This window comes from Scomber japonicus, chromosome 11, assembly GCF_027409825.1.
Source record: "Scomber japonicus isolate fScoJap1 chromosome 11, fScoJap1.pri, whole genome shotgun sequence".
Taxonomy (NCBI): Eukaryota; Metazoa; Chordata; class Actinopteri; order Scombriformes; family Scombridae; genus Scomber; species Scomber japonicus.
The window spans coordinates 28,291,369-28,310,893 of NC_070588.1; the positions used below are offsets into that span (position 1 = coordinate 28,291,369).

At 39.4% G+C, this 19,525-nt stretch overlaps 1 protein-coding gene across 1 annotated transcript in view; it reads right to left on the minus strand.

Annotated features, from left to right (window-relative positions):
* pdia5 (protein disulfide isomerase family A, member 5) overlaps positions 1–18,944 on the minus strand; it is a 73,575-nt gene extending 54,631 nt beyond the window's left edge. Inside the window, exons 1-3 of the mRNA XM_053328611.1 lie at positions 18,878–18,944; positions 3,245–3,371; positions 1,063–1,150 (exon numbers count right to left, since the gene is read on the minus strand). Coding sequence (XP_053184586.1) covers positions 1,063–1,150; positions 3,245–3,371; positions 18,878–18,943 — 281 coding nt within the window. The 5' untranslated portion in view covers position 18,944. The remainder of the gene's footprint in view (positions 1–1,062; positions 1,151–3,244; positions 3,372–18,877) is intronic.
* Positions 18,945–19,525: the final 581 nt, after the last annotated feature.

Consider the following 19,525-nt stretch of genomic DNA (forward strand, 5'->3'; position numbering starts at 1 on the left):
CGCTTATATTGGATTAAAGGTAAATTACTCTGTCCTGTCATAATGGCAGTCAGTGTTTTTAGTGTAGCACTCACTCTCCAATCCCAGCCCCTGCTATTATATCATCATTATATCAGTGGTATAAAATGATCTTCAGATGACGATACTATCATTTATTGCGATTATTTCTGAGACAATATATCGTAGAACAAAAGTAGTTATCATGACAGGTCTAATAACTGTCCCAAGTATGGCTGCAACTAATTCATATTTTCAACATCAATTAGCTGATTAATGGTTGGGATCCTAAAGTTCAAGGTGACAATAATCACATGATGACGCAAAATGCTTAAAAAAGCTATCCATTTTAATACTGAGAAGCAAGAACGAGTGAATGTTCAACATTCCTGCCTGAAAAGTGACTTGAATAAATAATTGATTACCAAATAGTGGCTTATCACTTTGTGGTAAGGATCAAAAGTTAACAGTGATCAGATCTTTGATACCCAGCCCTGGGATCATTTATCAGTGATTTCTCATTGATACTTAACATGTACTTACACAGGGCTACTGTATCTTGCCTGCTGGTATTTCAAAGATTAAACAACAGAGACTAACAGACAAATACAGAAACTCAAAGAACGACATTGAACATATTCCTTTGTCTCCACACTTGAAAAGACAAAGAAACACCACACAGCAACAATCGGCTGCTTTCACCATCATTCATTCATTATTTTAGGATAAAAAATACACAGCGAAGAGAGTCAAGGATTCGATGGTTTCAATAGGCTCGGTAGCTCCAATAAGTGAGAGGCTTCCTGTCAAATTGTGTCTGTATAGTAAAACAAGCGGAACAAGGACATTTACACCCTGGTGGAAATGCCGTAAATTGTTCAAATGGATGGCAGTGGAGATATTCTTTGGAGGAGTAAATTACTCTGCCTTTATAACTGCTGTCAGAAAATTCCTGGGACAAAAGAGACCGTGCTGTTGAAAAAGACAAGGGGGTCAATGGGTGTAATGGAGGGAGAAAAAGTCGTAGAATGTTTTTTTGGGGGTTTTTTTCATCGCATTACTTACCCACAGTTGACCCAGGCGATAGTCCCCTGGCCCTTCACTGTCTGGGCCACATCTGACAGCAGCTTCAGGTGGGAGTCTCCTGATGTAGCTGCAGACACAGAGAAGAAACTATACTCAGGACAAGCCAGAGTCTAGAGACACAGAGGACACTTGTTATGTCAAACACAGTGAAGAGGAGTTGAGTTACCGTGGAGCTCAATGTCTTAATAAAGCACCGAGTGATGAAGAAAGAGATCACTGAGTTTGTGTTAGGGAGGAGGGGGGCGGTGATGGAAGATGCTTTTCTAATACCTTTCACTGGATGGGTTCGGGGAAGGGGGCTTGAGTTACATCAGCTTTCAACATCTTACAATAGTGTGACTAAGCAAGAGATGGGAGGATTATATGGTGACACAAAGACTCCGAAGCGCACCGACTTTTTCTGTGAATGGAGGGGGAAGCGCAGCAGGTATGTTTTGGTGAACTACGGTTAGTACCTGCCGCATGCTGCTTTCGAGCACATTCAGAGCCGTGAGGAACATCATCCGAGAGCTCGTTCGAGGATGGCACGGAGCGTTTGAGACCACCCGAGACTTGCGCAATCTACCGTCGGAGAGAAAATCCGGCTGTGCTGTACAGTTTACTTTCTGTGCTAGAATAGAGGAGAAGCTAGTGTGCAATAAACTGTGCCAGCTAAAACAACACGCACTGTAATATTAGTGATTTTCATCAGATATGGCAGGCCGAGTAGACTCCTCTGAGTAAAGTAAACAAAGTGTAATATTCTAGTCTTTGTGTAATACATCATTCTTATACCACCCCCCCCTTGAAACTAAAAGTGTTTTATTCACTGTATGAAGACAGCAATTCCTCTGAATGCTCCAGACCAAGGCTATATTTAGATTTAGGGGCACTGCCATGACTCCCTAGGGTCCCACCTCACATCAGAGCGGTAACGAAAACATCTGGTGATTCAGTGTCACTTTATTACCATGTACGGAGCAGGAGGCGAGCACATACTGGCTGCTGGATTTTCTAATGGGCTCGTTGTTAAGGTTTGATGAGCACTAACCGGAGCAAAACTGGACAGGGGTGTGAGGCTGGTGATGGGTCAGGGAGACGGCGCTAGACATGAATCAACATGAATGCGATATAGCTTGAAGTGGTTAGACTGGAGGGAATTAAAGTAGCATGAGGAGGTGAGGCGATCGATGGGAGGAGAGTATATGTGTGTGTGTGTATGTAATCCATGACCGAATTCTGTCAATGTGTTACTTATGGAAGGAATTATAGTGAAAATAAATGATTCCCCTTTTTTTTGCTGGGAGCCCCCTCAAGGACCGCACTAATGGTTGGAAGTAAATGCTGGCTTATGACTGTATGACTGTATTAAATGTTCTAGTTCCTATCTAATGATTACTCTAATTCTATAAAATATGTATTTCCAAGTTCATTACAGGGAAAGAGCAGGCTGCAGGCTGCTGACTAAAGCTGCTCAAAAACTGAAATAGATTATAAGATACTGAGGGTAACATTTTTTTTTTTAAATTCTATTAACTTGATGTTTTAATGTTGCACAATTATAGAATTTCAAATTATTAAATCAAATACTGACTAATTAACACAAGTGACTGCGCTAACGTGTGCCTATTAAATTGTTCTGCACTAACTGTCTTTTTTCTTATGTGAATGTTTCCATAAAATTAAAATGATCAAGAACATCAGGTAGAATCAGACTGTGCTTACTCACCTGCAACTGAAAGAAACTGCAATTAAATGGCATCTTACGTCTCTTATTTGATATAGTTTCTGTTGTGTGTTGGTCTGAAGTGCTGCACAGAATGTCCTTTTGCCACAAATGACATGTTCTTTTCTCAAAAGCTTTTAGGCTTTGGTTGGCTGTGGTGTCTTTCAATTAGTGCAGGTTTGGCACTGCTGCTAATCGAGTCACTTTGAAGCTGTGAATTTCACATTAACACTTTCTGATTATAATGAAATGATTATAATTGTTTGTAATTATGCAGTACATAATGACGTCAGTACTAAAAATACTCTGCTCTCAAGGAGGTAAAAGGATGAGGATTGTGACCCAGTGATACAATCATGTAAATCTACTGCAAGAAACGGTGAATGTTTAATTGATGTTTTACAGTTCAATCCATCAAATATCCGGACATCACAGTGGATGTCTGTCTTCTCTAACCTGTCTTGGTGTAGAGCACCAGAACGTTGGTTCTCGTCCTGAGCAGCTTCTTGAAGTCTTTGTGGTCGCTGACCTTCTCAATGAGAGGAGACACCTTTACTGCGTCCAGCACCGGCAGCAGCCACACCTGGTGATACAAACACATACAGAACCAAAGTGTTACCACAGCAGTCATTGTGTGATCATGCCAACACATAACCAACAGGGCTGGGTATCGACCCTTAACACTTTTCATTACCAAGCAAAATGTGTCCATGGCCCCCCCAAGTATAGAAAAAGCAGCTGTCTGTTCATTGTCAGGCCAACAGTTTTGACTTCATACTTCCATTGAAGTCGATCCATGCATATGCTTTACACAATTACCTATTCTTTTCAACTACAGCACAAACAATATTCCTACCTTGTATCACAGTTTCAACATCAAGCTGCATTAAAGGTGGCTTCAAAGACAACAACAGGTGGCTACATCTGCACCACTGGTAGTTGGACTAATGGTAAACACCTAATATGAAAAACAAAGCCCATACTGAGAGGCTTACACATTCATCAAAGATGACTAAGTTAAAAAAAAAAAAAAGAGTAATCACACTCAAGGCGTATGAAGCTAATTCCATGCATTCTAATTGTATCTGTGCCATCACCATTTATTAAAAAGCCCCTCCATTCTGCTTACACAGAAGTAAATTAGACACCGAACATCGTCTGCTTGCTCAGCGTATCCTGTCTGATGAGTGATATCACCTGGAATGAAAACAAGCACCCATCAGGCTCATTTTCTCATTTTATTTCCCCCCTAGATGCTCCTCTGAGGTGAGACTGAAGGGAATTTGAAGACACTGCACTTTGCTCATCATTACATTTGCAGGTTAAAAGGAAAGAAAAAAAAATTGAAGTCAGTTTTTTATGTTGTTTCTTAGAGTCGATGCGTGATTCCGATTAGGTGGATGTGAAGATAAACAGTATGTGACAGGCTGAGACCTGCGGGGGCCACGTTGTGAAGGGAGGGCTAATTAGAGGCTGGTTAGGTGACACTTGTCTGTATAGGTGGGCACCGGGTGGTTATGGAAGCGAGGAGCTGGAGGCAAGATTAGGAGATGAGAAGAGATGGCAGGTTGTCTTACTTATCCAAAAGTAAGACAGGAAATGTGATGCTCGATGGCCGTCTGGAAGGATTAAAATGATGCAAACTGAGCAGGATTCTTACTCTACCTAAGTAGCTAAATCTTCTCTGCGCCTGCCTTTTTTTTTTCAAATAATGACGAAGTGAAAGCTCTAAGACAGTGAATGCTATCCAGCTTTAAATGATACCTATGATCTACTACAGGTGAGAGGCATAATCAATTGTGGCACAATATAGACAAGTAATGATATGGGGGGCGGGGGGGTTGGTTATTTTTTTGCCATTTGGTCTTTTTTGTGTTTATTTAGATACCTTAAATGACAGATGGCACAATTAGAGTCAATCTTTAGAGTACAAAACACTCCAGACATTATCAAAATCACAGTTAAACACTTTATCAATTATCATCACACATTTCTTTTATCTGTTTTACTCAATATTCATCCATCAACTTAATAGAGTCCCAAAGTTTCGTCAAAAGGATGACTGTAATACCTTTGGACATTTAAAAGATCTTTCTATTGCCAGTTGGATTAAGTAGAAATCAATGTTATATGTTAGAAGAAAGGATTGTGAGAAAAGGATTGTGAGAATAGGGCTGTGTCCACGGCAACGAGTATAGAGAAATGTCAAGTACCATGCTATATATTTCATCATTTTTTCAATTCTAGTGCTGATTTGATACTTGGGTCTTTGAACCAATACAAAAAGAAATGTAAAATTCAAAACCTTACGGAGAGGAACCTTTATATAAAATTTCACCAAGAGAATCCAAAGCTGTCAGTGGAACTCAATTATGAGCCAGAGTCACAGTTAAAACTTAGAATATATCAAGATACCAGTGGAACATATTAAACCATTCCAGCAGTATCTGCATTTCAATAAGATTCAAAATGTATCAATAAATACTGCGTGCCAATTCCAGCAGAGCATTGGAGCTCTGAGGTGAATTGGCACACATTGAGAAGAAAGTGAGTGTTTGAAACATACAGCTGCCAGCCAGGGACCAGCCAGGGACCCCGCATTCATTTCAGAAGTGCAGGGGACCAAAAGTGCATGTATGTGTGTATGTGTGTTAAGGCCTTTATAAGCTTTATCTTGGACATAGCAACGTCTAGCAACTGCTTTATTATGAACAATGCCACAGTACAAACCTGACTCTGTATGTACCAGCTGACCTCTTCATATACAGTCAACACAGAACATTAATTACCGTCAGATCCTGTCTAATCCGCACGTTAATGGAGTTACCGCTGCTGTGCCATTATGTGAGTAAATGCACACATCACTCTCTCAATTTAAAGACGCTCTCATCCTTCCTGCCAATGTGTGATGCTGCTGCAGGTGTTTAATAAAAAGTTAAAGGACAGACTCTGACGCACAGCCAAATGTAGACAGCAAACATAAGATCAGCACTAATGTTTCTTCCACATGCAGCTTTGTACTCACTGACACTTGAATGACATTAATGTAAGATTCAGACAATCTAACATGTTTCAGACCTGCCTGAGTCACATTAATAGCTACATATTTTGACATTTCATTAAAACTTAAACTAAGATAAAATACTAGAAGCAAAATACATGAAAGTTGGTTTGCTCATTAAAAACAGGCAATTTGAGGTTTTTTGCTCTTTGCCATTTTCATTATGGATCAATCTGTGTGCTGAAATGTGGAGAAAAGCCTGAAAGACTGGAAACCACTCACTTTAAACAGTAACTTTATTGCCTGTAATAAATCCATGGACTGTATGTATATTGTAATGTGCACATTTCTCCCCCTCCCCCAGCTGCTCAAAGTTAAAGTCCTCTGTTACACTCAAATAGCACTTTAAAGCAGCAGAAATATGCAGGGTTTAGCTCAAACCATTCAGGGCCGAAGCAGTGGCGGCCCACAGGACCTACAGGACTTTTAGTGGAATATACCTTTAAGTTGGGTTTATTTCCAACATTATTTTGTTTAATACAGGTAAAGATCTGCTTGTAAAGCGCTGGTTTTGCTCACTTTAAGCTTACATAGAAATAAATAAGAAGCCTTTCTACTTTGTGTGTTTTGAAGTGGGTTGATGGCTGTACATGAATCTCATTAACATGTGACATTAATGTGCAAACAGACACATTTCAAAGTCTTTTTGTATTGCACGAAATGTTCTGGCTGACACCTCCACCTGCAGCCGAGGCGGCACGAAATGACACCGCCGCTGTCTTGAAGCTGACATTGCTGATGCCTCTGATAGCAATTCTTCCACCAACTGCAGCGTGCGTCATCTTTCAGTGACAGACGTACAAGAATAGAAATAACTAAAGATTGTGCTGACAGTTTCCACACAAAGCCTATAAGTGACGGGGCCCCATTACTGCACTGCTGCTGATTTAAGCTCAGATTTATTACAATGATGAAGCACACGCACAAGTCAAATAGAACTGTAAATACCAAGGCGTGTTATGTGTTCAGATGATATGAAGGGTGGAAGTTACAACAAAAAAGAACAAAAAAAAAAATCAAGTGATAATAAAAAATCCAATATATTTTCATGATTTGAATTTATCTGCTAAGCGTTAGAGCTTCATCCCTTTCTTGAGCTGCCTGCCTTGTGCAATAAGTGGAAACTTTAACTGGAAATGCTAAATGCCAGACAGTGACGATAAACTACAGAGAACAACTCCATTTTTTTCCTTTTTATCAGATCACAGCAGTCCTAATCAAAACATTTGTCTTGTTATCTTCCAATACTTCAATTCACAAGCATTTTCATCATTTGTACCACTTTTTTCCCTGTCTTAAGGAGACAAGCCGATTCATAAATATGAGCAAATTATATACGTAATTAGGCTTTGTTTTATTGTAGAGGCAAAGTTTAACTTTACCTTGCAATGCCAAGTAAATCATATTTGATACATGAGTTTTAAAGAGCTCTACATCGTCATGGTAAAAGCCTGATTTATACGATCAGAGACATGTAATGCACAGATAAACCACCAGGGGACCTTTTATTTAAAGCATCCAAGATGGACGTTGTCAATCAATGAGCCGCAATTTTTGAGGCCTGGATAATTTTTGCCAATTTTGAAAAAGTGAAGGTAAGAAATACATTCAGTTAGTTAGTGATACTTCAATAGGAATAGTTAGTGGATTGATCCAATGTTGAATGACTACATATTTTGTAGTTTATTTGATGGTAAATTCCTGTTGAAAATGTGTGTATCAGATTAGATACAGCAGGGTTAGGGTTAGGGTGGTTCAGACTCTTAATAGTTTGAAATATAATCATGAATTTACATTACAAATTCATATCACAAATAAAACCCAACACCAATAACTTAACACTTAATTACAGTTAGAGTAGCAATCTCAGCATAATGAATAGTGAGTTGGGCTCAGTAAGTGTCACATTGCTGGTTCATGTACTTGGTGTGTGGAGTCACGCGAGCAGTGGAACACAGAGCATGGCCAGAAGCTTCATTCAATTTGACGTGTTCACTTTTGCATAGCGGCAGGAAGTGGAGACACGTCGTCTATATTTATGTACAGTCGATGGTCAGCAGCGTGAATCCATGGACCCAACCTGCCTGGTGTCAACAATGCAGGCTGCTGGTGGTGCAATGGTGTAGGGAATGATTTCTCAGAGCACTTTGAGCTCCTTAATACAAATCAATCATGTTTTGAATGCCTAAGCCTGTCTGTGTATTATTGCTGATCACTATGGCTACTTCCTTCTATTCCGGTTCTCAATTGAATGGATGGATGAGGAGGCACAGTGTCTTACTCTAGTATACTGTATGACAAACTATTCACTCCTGTCCTTGTCTACAATGCAATATGAATCATAACTAGCAGATAAGATAAATGGTCTTGATGAAGGTCACGGTCGGCAAAGAAGAGAGGGTGAGTGAGCGTGAGAGTATGCAGGGTTTTTCATTTTAAAAAGGTTAATTGTATTAATGAATTAATTGATTTGAAAGCATCTTAAGAGCCTTGTGCCTGTATGAGGATAATTCAATCAAAGTGTCATTTATTGAACACCTTTGGGATGTGGTAGAACGGGAGGTTTGCAGCATGGACGTGCAGCTGACAAACCTGCAGGAATGATGTGATGTGATTGTGACAGATTGGGTTTTGTCCTTTTTTGCAGCAGACTAGATTGTCATTGGGTCTGGTGTTTGTGTGGCTGGCTTGTGCACATTTTAAGTGTGCTGGTGTGCAATTGTAAAGGTGTTTATTTCTAATGTTTCCTTGTATTGTATGTTCATATTAATGCGTGCTTACTGCCAAAATGTTTGCCTCTACTCTCTGTCCTTGCTCGTGTCCCGTCGGCACACCCACAGTAATATCACCTTGCTTCCAGCTCTTGTTTAACACGGGGTCGGTTATGCGTCAAGGTAGGCTGGCTTAATTTCATTTCACTAACTTTAAGCTTCTTCTGTCTGGCCTCCAGCTGAACACAACTCTTTTCTTTTTAGTCTCTGATCTGCTGTCAGTAGTGACTGAGCTGCGGCTTTCACCCTACTGCTGCTGGCAATCTGTGCCTTGGCTCTTTGGTATGTATACACGAGTTTGCATTACTTATGATTCCGGTGTAGTTCCCACCTAGTAATCTTACCGTTTTATATCTTATGCATATCTGAGCGACTGCTGCTCTGTCTCTCTATACATACATCTACATTTATGTTGCATACGTACTGATTTTACTTGGTTCAGCTCAGCAGATTGAATTGAGTCATATGGTCCTATTTATTAATTAGTTATATAAACCCGAATATAACTACATTCAGTTTACTGGTAGTTGAGAGGTTGTTGGTTTTTGTATTTTATGTGTTTTTGTTGCTTTGTTGTTGTTTTTTTTCTTTGTTTCTATGTGGTTAGAGTTGTAGGTGTTTCTTGTGGTGCCTTCATATTGGATTAGCTGGGTGTGTGTGTGTGTGTGTGTGTGTGTGTGTGTGTGTGTGTGTGTGTGTGTGTGTGTGTGTGTATGTGTTCAATCACAGTTGACCAGTGGAAGGCATTTGCATTTGTATAGCATTTAGTGTAGTGAACTGCCTGCAGTGCCATTTGATATTTTGGAAGTTTGTCATTTCAAAATAAATTATTAATAAATAAAATGTGTTTATATAATCACGTCTAGGTGTTTTTAAGCCTGTGTGACCTTTTTGAGAAGGAGAATTTCTTTGGGAGAAATGCGCTGAGGTGGAGTAGTTGACACTATTTAATATGAGAGCAAAGTCAGGCTCTAACCAGTATTAGTGTGGTGTTCCTAATAATGTGTTCAGTAAGTGTATTTGTGTTCAATAAAATATGTTGAAAATGGATGATTTGGTTTAAAACGGTACAGAGTAAATCAGATAAATCAAATAACTAACTAACTACTTTGCAAGAATACATTTGTGTCATTTATTTCAAACCTGAGTGTTGTTTAAAGGTGGGGGCCCACTGTATTGTGTTCTTCATGCAATACATGAATCAAAATGGAATGAAGGCTATAACTTGTATTCAGTATGAAACACATGAGCATATTCCTGGATTCTGGTCACCTAGTGATGGTAATGAAGGTAAGGTGGTTTCTATGGATTCAAGGTAAAAGAGTTCATCATGCCTTCTGCAAAAAAAAAAAAAAAGGTGCACTTTGAAGTTTTCAACATCTAATACCCCCGCTGACTTTGGTAGTACAATCTGGGATGATAAGGCCTGTGTGAAATGCATATATGCATTTTGATGCATTATAACAAGGATGTGATTTTGTATCTTTTCTTTGAATTTCTAATAATCTGCCCTCATTAAGTGGGATGCCAATTCCATGAGCATATGCATGTTTTCTAACACTGAATGCATAATGCACTCTCAGTTTCCTGTGACCCATTAGAAAGACCGACCGCAATTACAAACGGCATTTAATAGAGGCAGCACATAGTTTAAAATCAATATATTTACAGTGTTTCCTCTATAATACTACAGGTCTTGTGAGCAACTCGGCCAATGAGAAATACCTCGAGGCCAAAAAGTAATGCCAAATATCCATTAATTTAAAAATCATTTGCATTTAGGAGCCTCTGTGCAGCACTGTTCCGAACCTCTGTGTCGTTGCCCGGGAAACTCCTGGTAGCGTAGCTCCTGTGAGGAGCAGGGCAGTGTGTAATGTGTGTGCACAGCGAGTAAGAGAGTGAGCAAATGAGATTTTTCACCATTTTTCTTACATTTTATGGACAAAGCAATTAATGGAGAAAATAGATAAATTGATAATGAAAGTAATGGTAAATGGACTGCAGAGCTTTTCTGGCCTTTTCAAACAGGCAAAGCACTTTTACACTACATGGCACACACACACACACACACACACACACACACACACACACACACACACACACACACACACACACACACACACACACACACACACACACACACACACACACACACACACACACACACACACACACACACTGTTGGTGCAGCCATCTGGAACAATTTGGGGTTTAGTATCTTGGTCAAGAACACACCAACATGACTAAAGGAGCTGGGAATCGAACCGCCGATCTTCCGATTAGTGGACAACCTGATTACATCCAATTTCATTGTATTTGTGCAATGACAATAAAGATTCTATTCTATTCTCTACATCATGAGCCACAGCTGCCCTATTTATTTATGTGTTTCTATTAAATTTTCAATTCCATTTCAACAAAAAGTCATCGTTAACATGGTCTCAAACTTGAGAAATAAACTTTAAATAAGTTAACTGTGAAGAGAACTGAAAAGTGTCAATGGGACAACTAGTAATGATTAGGGGTGTCACCATCTCGATCGAAATGACACCACGATCTCGACCTTCGAAATCAATGAAGGAATCGAAGGATGTAGCCACGCCCACCAATGTCACGTCCCGCAGGCGAGTCAAGAGGGAAAAAAACACAGACATGTTGAAATGTGTCTACATTACCTCCTCTAACCTGAACCTGCAGCCGATAAAAAGACACCATGGCAACCGCTGATAGAGGACAAACATCAAACAATGTCTGACAGTAAGGCCTTAGTGTGGTACATTGCAAACAACTGATGGAGATTGTATCACTCATGACTAGTCTAAAAATGGCATAGGCATCTGTGCTAAAAGATTGAGAATCAAATCGAAAATAAAATAAAATCAAAGATTTGGAGAATCATGACAGCCCTAGTAATGATGGTTAATAAGTTGGTTTTTATCATCATTCATCATTGTTTGTGTGTTTCCTCTCGGTGAAGGACTTTGGATCAACTATGCTATGTTTAAAGTGCCATATAACTAATGTTGAAGCTGAAGTTGAAGTAGTTTTAAAATCCACTAATGATGTCCAGCTGAACTCCTATGAATATGTTTGCAGAGTAACAGAGTAACAGAGTTGAATTCAGTTTGACTAAGAAGTGTTAACTTGAACAACCAATCATTCACCAATAGGCCTATCATTTTACTACATATTATGATGCCAAAGAGTACAATTCAACAGCACCACAAACTGAACACTCAAACTGATCTGTCAGTACACTGGCAGTAAACAGTTAAACCTGGGTTCTGCTTAAATGCCACAAAAGCTGCCAACTCCCTCTGCTGGCACTCACACTTAGACAGCAGCTTAAATGTCAACTGGCATGTACCAAGTGTGACCTCCCAACAAAAACCCCTCCTCATAATGACAATCTACCTGAGATGCTTTCATCATGACTCACACCCACACCCTGTATGTGATAACTCTGTTAAACTGGATCACGACTCAGCGCTCCACAAACTCACACTATAAGGAATTGCATTAGCGCTCCGTACATTGACCTTTATCTTTCATAGAGGTGTGTCCTGTCACGTTGCTGTTAAAAAAAAAAAGAAAAAAAAAGTGTGATGCTTACTAAGCAGCAGGTGCCCGGCCCCTGCCTGCGAGCCCACACCCTCCATCTGCTGTGACAAATCTGCTTAATAAATGGCATCCAGTTCTAGGGGCAATTCTGAATCAGCACAAATCACATTGGTGTTTGTCAAGCGCTTTGCTTTGAGTTTCCTCTGACTAATGAGCTGGTCAGGTGTGTGTTATAAGAGTGTGTGTGTGTGTACTGATTGTACAGGAGGCGATGTGATGCGGCGTTCGATAACACAGACGGAGTGCTGATTTAGAGGATTTTTTAGCTCTCAAATGAGCAGAGGAGCGATCAATTAGCAGCTTTAGCGTCTATCACGTTTCAGCTATCAGTGATGAAGTCATTGGAGAAGCTGCTTACATACCAGCCAGCCTTGTTGTTGGATATGACTGGGTATTGATCGCCAATACCTTTTGAGACATCGCTTGAAATGTGACTTTACATCATAGAATACTAAAATCTGTCACGTACTGAAAGTCGGCACCAAATGTCAAGTCAGATTTACTCATTTAAGTCATGCATCGCCTGTTATAGTCTTATTTATAGAGGCAAAGTTCAAACCAAAACACTTTCACTCCAAAAAGGTTGCTCATATGAAAATGTGCACATCATCAATAATCATTATGAAGAATACCATTTGTTCTGGTATAAAGTAGCTCAGTTTGAAGGGAATTGTAAACTTCATGAACCTAAAATTCATGGATCAAAACAAGCTAAGGCGATTGGATTAGCTGTTTTATGCTTCAACACGTTTGGATGGGAGCTTTTCTGTGTGCAGTTTAAAAAGGTTGAGCTGCAGAAGCACAATTAGTGCATTTCTATGGGATAATCAGCTCACAGCCAAATACACTGTTAAATACTTTGTACTTGCTAACATCATTGAGTTTCAGCTTCAGCTTGAAATTGCATGAATAGACTTATAAATCATGTAGTCTGTGTGTGTGTGTGTGTGTGTGTGTGTGTGTGTGTGTGTGTGTGTGTGTGTGTGTGTGTGTGTTTGGTGTGATGTTATTGATGTGCTGGACATCTAGGGAAGACAAGTCAGTCTACTCTCTCACTAGTGGACATGAATGTGAATTCATTGATTAAATGATAAGAGGATGGTCAGAAAATTAATTGGCAATCACTTCGAAAAAATGCCAAACATACATACCCTATGTGCCAGCTTCTTAAAAGTGAGGATTTGCTGCTTTTCTGTTTTATATCATTCTAAATGAAATATTTTGGATTTTTGAACAGAAAAATCAATCTGAAAATGTTAAATAAATAAATACATAAACATCATAATTGGCTCTGAGGATTTGTGGACATTTTTTGTCATCTTCTGACATTTTAGAAAATAAAACATCAATCAAACAATGTGATGTTATATCAATTTATAATGAAAATAAGTTACAGCTCCTTGTTGATGATTGGCTCACTGGTCTGTGGGACTTCCTATTCTGCCTCCATCCAAAACAGATGAATAATCTGATAACTACTGTGTGCATAAAGACCAGCACACTTGCTGTAGAGTGAGGACATAGAGCCACTGTGGAAGTGTTAAGCATTATCACATCTAGCTTTTCCTGCTTTCCTGCAGCGTGCTTGCTGCAGATTATACTTCGCCTCACACGACCTCAGTGGCGACACAGAGCCCTGTGGCCAGCGGGGGGGTCCCTACAGAGGGTGAAGGGGGGGGGGGGGGGATTCATACCAAAAAAGTAACATAAAAGAATAAAATGAAACAAAAATAGCTCTCTATAAGAATCATACTAAACACAGCAGTCATTAATTGAGTTATTTATTGTGGTAAATCAGCTGTGAGCTTTGGATTGGTTACAGCGCTAATTTAACTCTCAGTCAGAACAACAGCAGAGCCCCAAAAACAGTCTGTCATACAGTGTGAAACAGCTGTATTTGTCACAAACATCCTCCTCATAGTGTAATGTTACTAATAAATCACTACTACTGAAACTACTGAAATTGTAGTGTTTAGAGCAAAAAGATGTTGGGGAAAAGAATACACAACACTCATCAAGCATAGTTTAAAATGAAACTGTATACTAGGGCTGGGCAATAAATCAATATTATAGCAATAGTGTGATGTTTTACAGATATCGTCTTAGATTTTGAATACTGTAATATAAGTGTAGTCTTTTCCTGCTTTTACTGTTGCATTACTGTAAGTATTTTGTGAAAGCACCAATAATCATCCCTACAATGTTGTCATAATATCTATAATTGAGGTATTTGGTCAAAAGTATTGTGATTTTGATTCTGTCCATATTGCCCAGCCCCACTGTATATGTGTTATTATCTACTACACAGTCGAAATACTGTCATATACTGTAGTTATGGATCAGCTGACAATGTTGAGAGATGTGAGTCCAGGTGAGAGTGTTTGTATTAGTTTTACAATAAAGGATGTATTTATAGTCAAGTTCTAACTGATTTGAATATAAAGTAATAGATAATCATTCATATCATTTACCAAATTAATAAATACAAACTCACTTTGTAAGATTTATAACTTTGAACTTCTAGATTAATATTTTAAATCTAGAAGAAATTAAAAGTGCAATTATTCACACAAAATATTCATGTTTTTTACTGTGTGCTTTTATTTTGTTGAGGCGCTGGAAAAACATACAGGAGTTGGATCCACTACTGTCACCCTTTACTCTCTCTGTACCGCTACTGGAATCACTGGTGTGGAAGTGATAATCACTTCATCTGTCTTCATATTGGTTTTTGCATTGCCATACAGCTCAGTACCACTGCTGACATCATATTTATCCTGTTAGACATCAATATAGTAGATACAGTAATATACAGGCTTAATAGCAATTGGTCTTCATCAGGTTTGAGTTAAGAAAGAGATGCTGCTGCTGTGTCATATGTAGTGAGTACAGTCTAAGAGACAAACTTTAATTAGGGCCCCCGCCTCCAAAGGTCTGGGGTCATCTCTGTATTACAGTGATGTACATGTGTGTTATGTTTGTTGTTGCAGACAGTGTGCACAGATTATGATTCAATAGGAAGAAAAAGTAGAAGTCACCCAAACTCATCCAAACCTTTTGGGGATCTTTTTATCCAAACTGAATACAGAAGGATTTATTATCCGAGTTCATAAAAGAAACATGAACTGTGGGCCTTTTTGTCTGAGTGATTATGAGTGTGTGTGTGCGTGCAGTGTTTGTACATTTTCTAAAGGACCAAATGCCAGCAAAAATCTGGTTTTGGTGGAAAATCAATAAGGGCCACCCGTCCCTCTGGCTGCTGACTCAGCAAATTGTGTGAATCTGTGAACTAAATGCCAGTGAAAGGAGGTGGGGACAAATATTTATTATTCTAGCCTGGCAAAAAAAAAAAGATATATAATAATAATTGACAGGGCAACAACATCTTGAGTTTATGAGCAGTAGGCAGGCCAAATACTTCCACTTGTAAGTTTGTGTGTGTGTGTGTGTGTGTGTGTGTGTGTGTGTGTGTGTGTGCGCGCGTGTGCGTGTGTGTGGAGGGAGTTGGGATTAAATTGTTTTGACACAGGGACCTCCACCACCGACACAGCGACTCTCCAACTAAGTGCTGCAGTGGTTTGTCCCTCCCTGCTGGAATCACCTCTATACACACCTGCCAGTCCAGGCACACACAGATAACACACAAACACACACACACACACACACACGGGTTCAGAGATAACACAGTAAACCAGTGCTGGGCCATACTGACAACATAAATATCTCAAACATTCTTGCAATACTGACTGACACAATGATCAGTTGATTTATCAATTAGTTGTCAACGATTGTATTAATTGGGACAATAAATTGATCGCTTTGAGACCTTTTTAAGAACAAAAAATCTCAATTCTCTGGTGCCATGTTGCAAAAATGTCAATATGTCCTGCTTTTAATCCTCTGTGACATTAAACTGGACGTCTGTGAGTTGTGGACTGTTGGTCAAACAAGCAAATCTATTAATAGACAACATAATCATCAGCTTCACTGTTAACTAAAAATGATCCTTAGCTGCAAACCTAACGTTGACATTTAAAAAGGTGCAGTGTGTAGAATTTAGAGGCATCATAGGTATGTTTTAATTAGTGTATAATCATCTGAAACTAAGAATCCTGTTTTGGTTACCTTAGAATGAGACCTTTATATCTACATAGGGAGTGGGTCCCCTTCCATGGAGGCTGTCATGTTTCTACAGTAGCCCAGAACAGACAAACCAAACACTGGTCTTTCTTGTTATCGACCATATTTAGGTGTTCAACCTCACCTCTGGATGGCATTAAATCCTACACACTGCATCTTTAATTAAGGCTGCAGGTAACTATTATCTTTTTTTTTTATTATTATTATTATTATTATTAATTTATTTTCAATAAAAGTGGAATGTGTCCATCATAGTTTTCAAGACACAAATCTAAAAAATCACTTTGTAATGAAAAAATATGGAATTTTGTATCTTATGGCTTTTTTTTGGTTGGAAAATGACTCTGGTGTTTAATTATCAGAGCTGCTGTCATGTTCATCTTCTGACAGATCAATCAATGAATCGACTAACTCTCGCCGTGATGTTCATTTGAGCGTTTAACATCGCACACTACAGAATTCATGTCCATCCGACGTGCGTTTCTCTCTCTGAAGGCCACACTGAAGGACACAAGCCTCTGAAACAAGCAACAAGTGAAGGCAGCGAGCAGCAGCGCAGAGCAGGCAGACAATCAGCGGGGAATACCAAGTGTGTGACGAGGTGTTTGGGTCAGAGACTTCAGACCGTCACTGCCTGCAAAAAGATATCACACTAAATATGGAGGATTACGCTCATACTCATCGTTCCATATCAAGCCCAACCAGCTTTGGTCCGGAGCCAACATATCAAATAGTGCGGTTTTGTCTAACTACATACGGAACCTAGTGCAAATACACACCCCAGCACCACCCTTGTTTGCAAAGGCAGTCGGACAACAGGAAGCAGAGCAGGAAGTCTCAGTATTCATCACACTGGTGTTACATTATAATCCCAACAGCACCAGCAGAAAAATTAACATAGATATGATGACATGCTATTACTTAACTGGAGTTGACTAACTGGTTTTATATTATACAGAAATGTAATGTATGTACAACTAGACTGACTGGAAAAACCGCAGCAGCAAGCTTTCCACAATGCTGAGCTGTCACATAAAGTAAAGACGATTTGAAGCGAATGGACCAAAACATGCAAAATCTCTGATGTAATCATGCATGGTGATTTTATTCTCTAGTCTTGGGTGGGTACATTTGGGTGGTAAACGTTCTTCTCGGTTTGAGCAAGAATGTGGGGTATGCTCTAAAAGCTCTGGAACGGCTAAGTAAGAAGACCTTGAGTTTAGATCATTGAACGGAATTTGATATTAATCAAACAAACACAAAAATCTGCATTGTAATGGAATATTTGAAGGTTTTGGACTGTTGGGCTGATGCACGTTGTACATTTCTCTCTGTTTACTCACATTTTATAGACTAAATATTAGATTGGATATTGTATTGTAATAACTTCTAGGGAGGATTAGGGTAATATGGGATATTAACTAAAGTGGGACAACTAAGCTCCATTGCATTTATCTCTTTTTCTATTCAATTATTTCAAAGCTAACTAGTATATGCATCCTGTGTAAGTTATATTGTTGAAAATTACACATGTGAACATACAGGCTGCTAGTTTTTTAACCTAAAAACTATGGGTACGCACATTTCAGAACGTTTTGGCAGATAAGCCTGAAGTATTTCTTAACCTTAAAAAACTAATGTCCCACTTTACAAAATCTGCTAATTCTGAAACGATTTGGCATAAGGAACATAACTATAAGTGTCATCTTCCAAAAACTGTCTTCTGATTTAACAAGGAAACATCTTTGGGATTTCATAATGATATTAGGTGTTGATATAATGTACTGGATTCAGATGTAAATAAGGTAAACAAGTCAGAATTGCAAAAAGTGTCCCATGTGACCCTAATCCACCCTATTACATGACATGGAAAAGGTTATATACTTGTTCTAAGGGGGGGGGGGGGGGGGGGGGCTCAGATATCACTACAGTACATTGAATGGACTAATGTGTGCATGGCCAAGTTACAGCTTTCAGTTCCATTTACAGCCTCACATGACAGTGCAGATGTGTTCCTGTTAACTGTGAGTCCTCTGGTATTAATAACTGAAACCTCACCCGCTGTATGAGTGAAATTAGACTTTTAGTGTTAACGTTAGGCGGGAGAGAGAAAGGTGAGTTCATCAGGTTTGCTCGTCAAGACGGGTAGTTGTGGCTCACACACCGGGGAGGGACCCCCGTGTCGGTCTACACAGGCGGTAGTTGGGTCACCGTTCAAACCTGTGATTTATACCTGCGCCACACTAACTAAAGTCCCGCCACATTATACAAGAGAGTCAAATATAAACACCAAGTTCAGTCAAGGGCTGTCAACTTTACCTCCTGCACGGACAGGCGAGGAGACGAGGAGCTATTCGGGATATTTTTCCCTTCTTATGCATTCCTTAACCGGACGCACTCACGCGCAGCTCGGCGCGGGAAGCTCGCGGACAGCAGCACTCTCTGTTTATACGACATGTTTAAAAAAAAAAAAAAAAAAAGCTTGATTTGACTCACCAGCAGCAGTAATGTAAGCATTTTCGCCTCTCTCATCCGACTCCCGTAGCGGTTCCAAGAGGCCATGATGCCGTTGCCACGTCTGGATACGCAGGCGCAATCGGTTTTCCATGGATTGTCAGGCACGGCGCAAAGCTCGCTGGGAAGTGTAGTCTTTAGAGGGGAAAAAAAGGAGGCGGGAGTGTTGCACCTGCCGCCTCCAACCACACTCTGATAAGCCAGGGACATATGCCATGTCATTGGTTAACAAGGAGTGAGTGAAAGAAGCCTGTTATGGTTTTGTTCTTATCAGCATAATGCAGCAATATATTAGAGGACAATTAATTACATATGAGGGTGGCTTAATTAGTAGATGGGGCTGGTGATTGGATCGCTCCTAATTAGCTCTTTACTTCCATTCCTTTAGACTATTAGGATTGATTATAGCTGTGACGTGTTTATCACATTTCTGCTGTGCTTCTGCCAAAGTTGAAAGTAAAAGCATAGAAATTAGATATCAAATAAAACCTTTGTCTATAAAACTCTATATAGCCAATGTTATAATGAACTGAAGTCAAATAAACTGCAACAGCATCAAATTTGAAACCAAAACAAAAAGGCTGGATGGAATATAAATGACTGTAACTTTAGATTTAGATTAGATTTGCA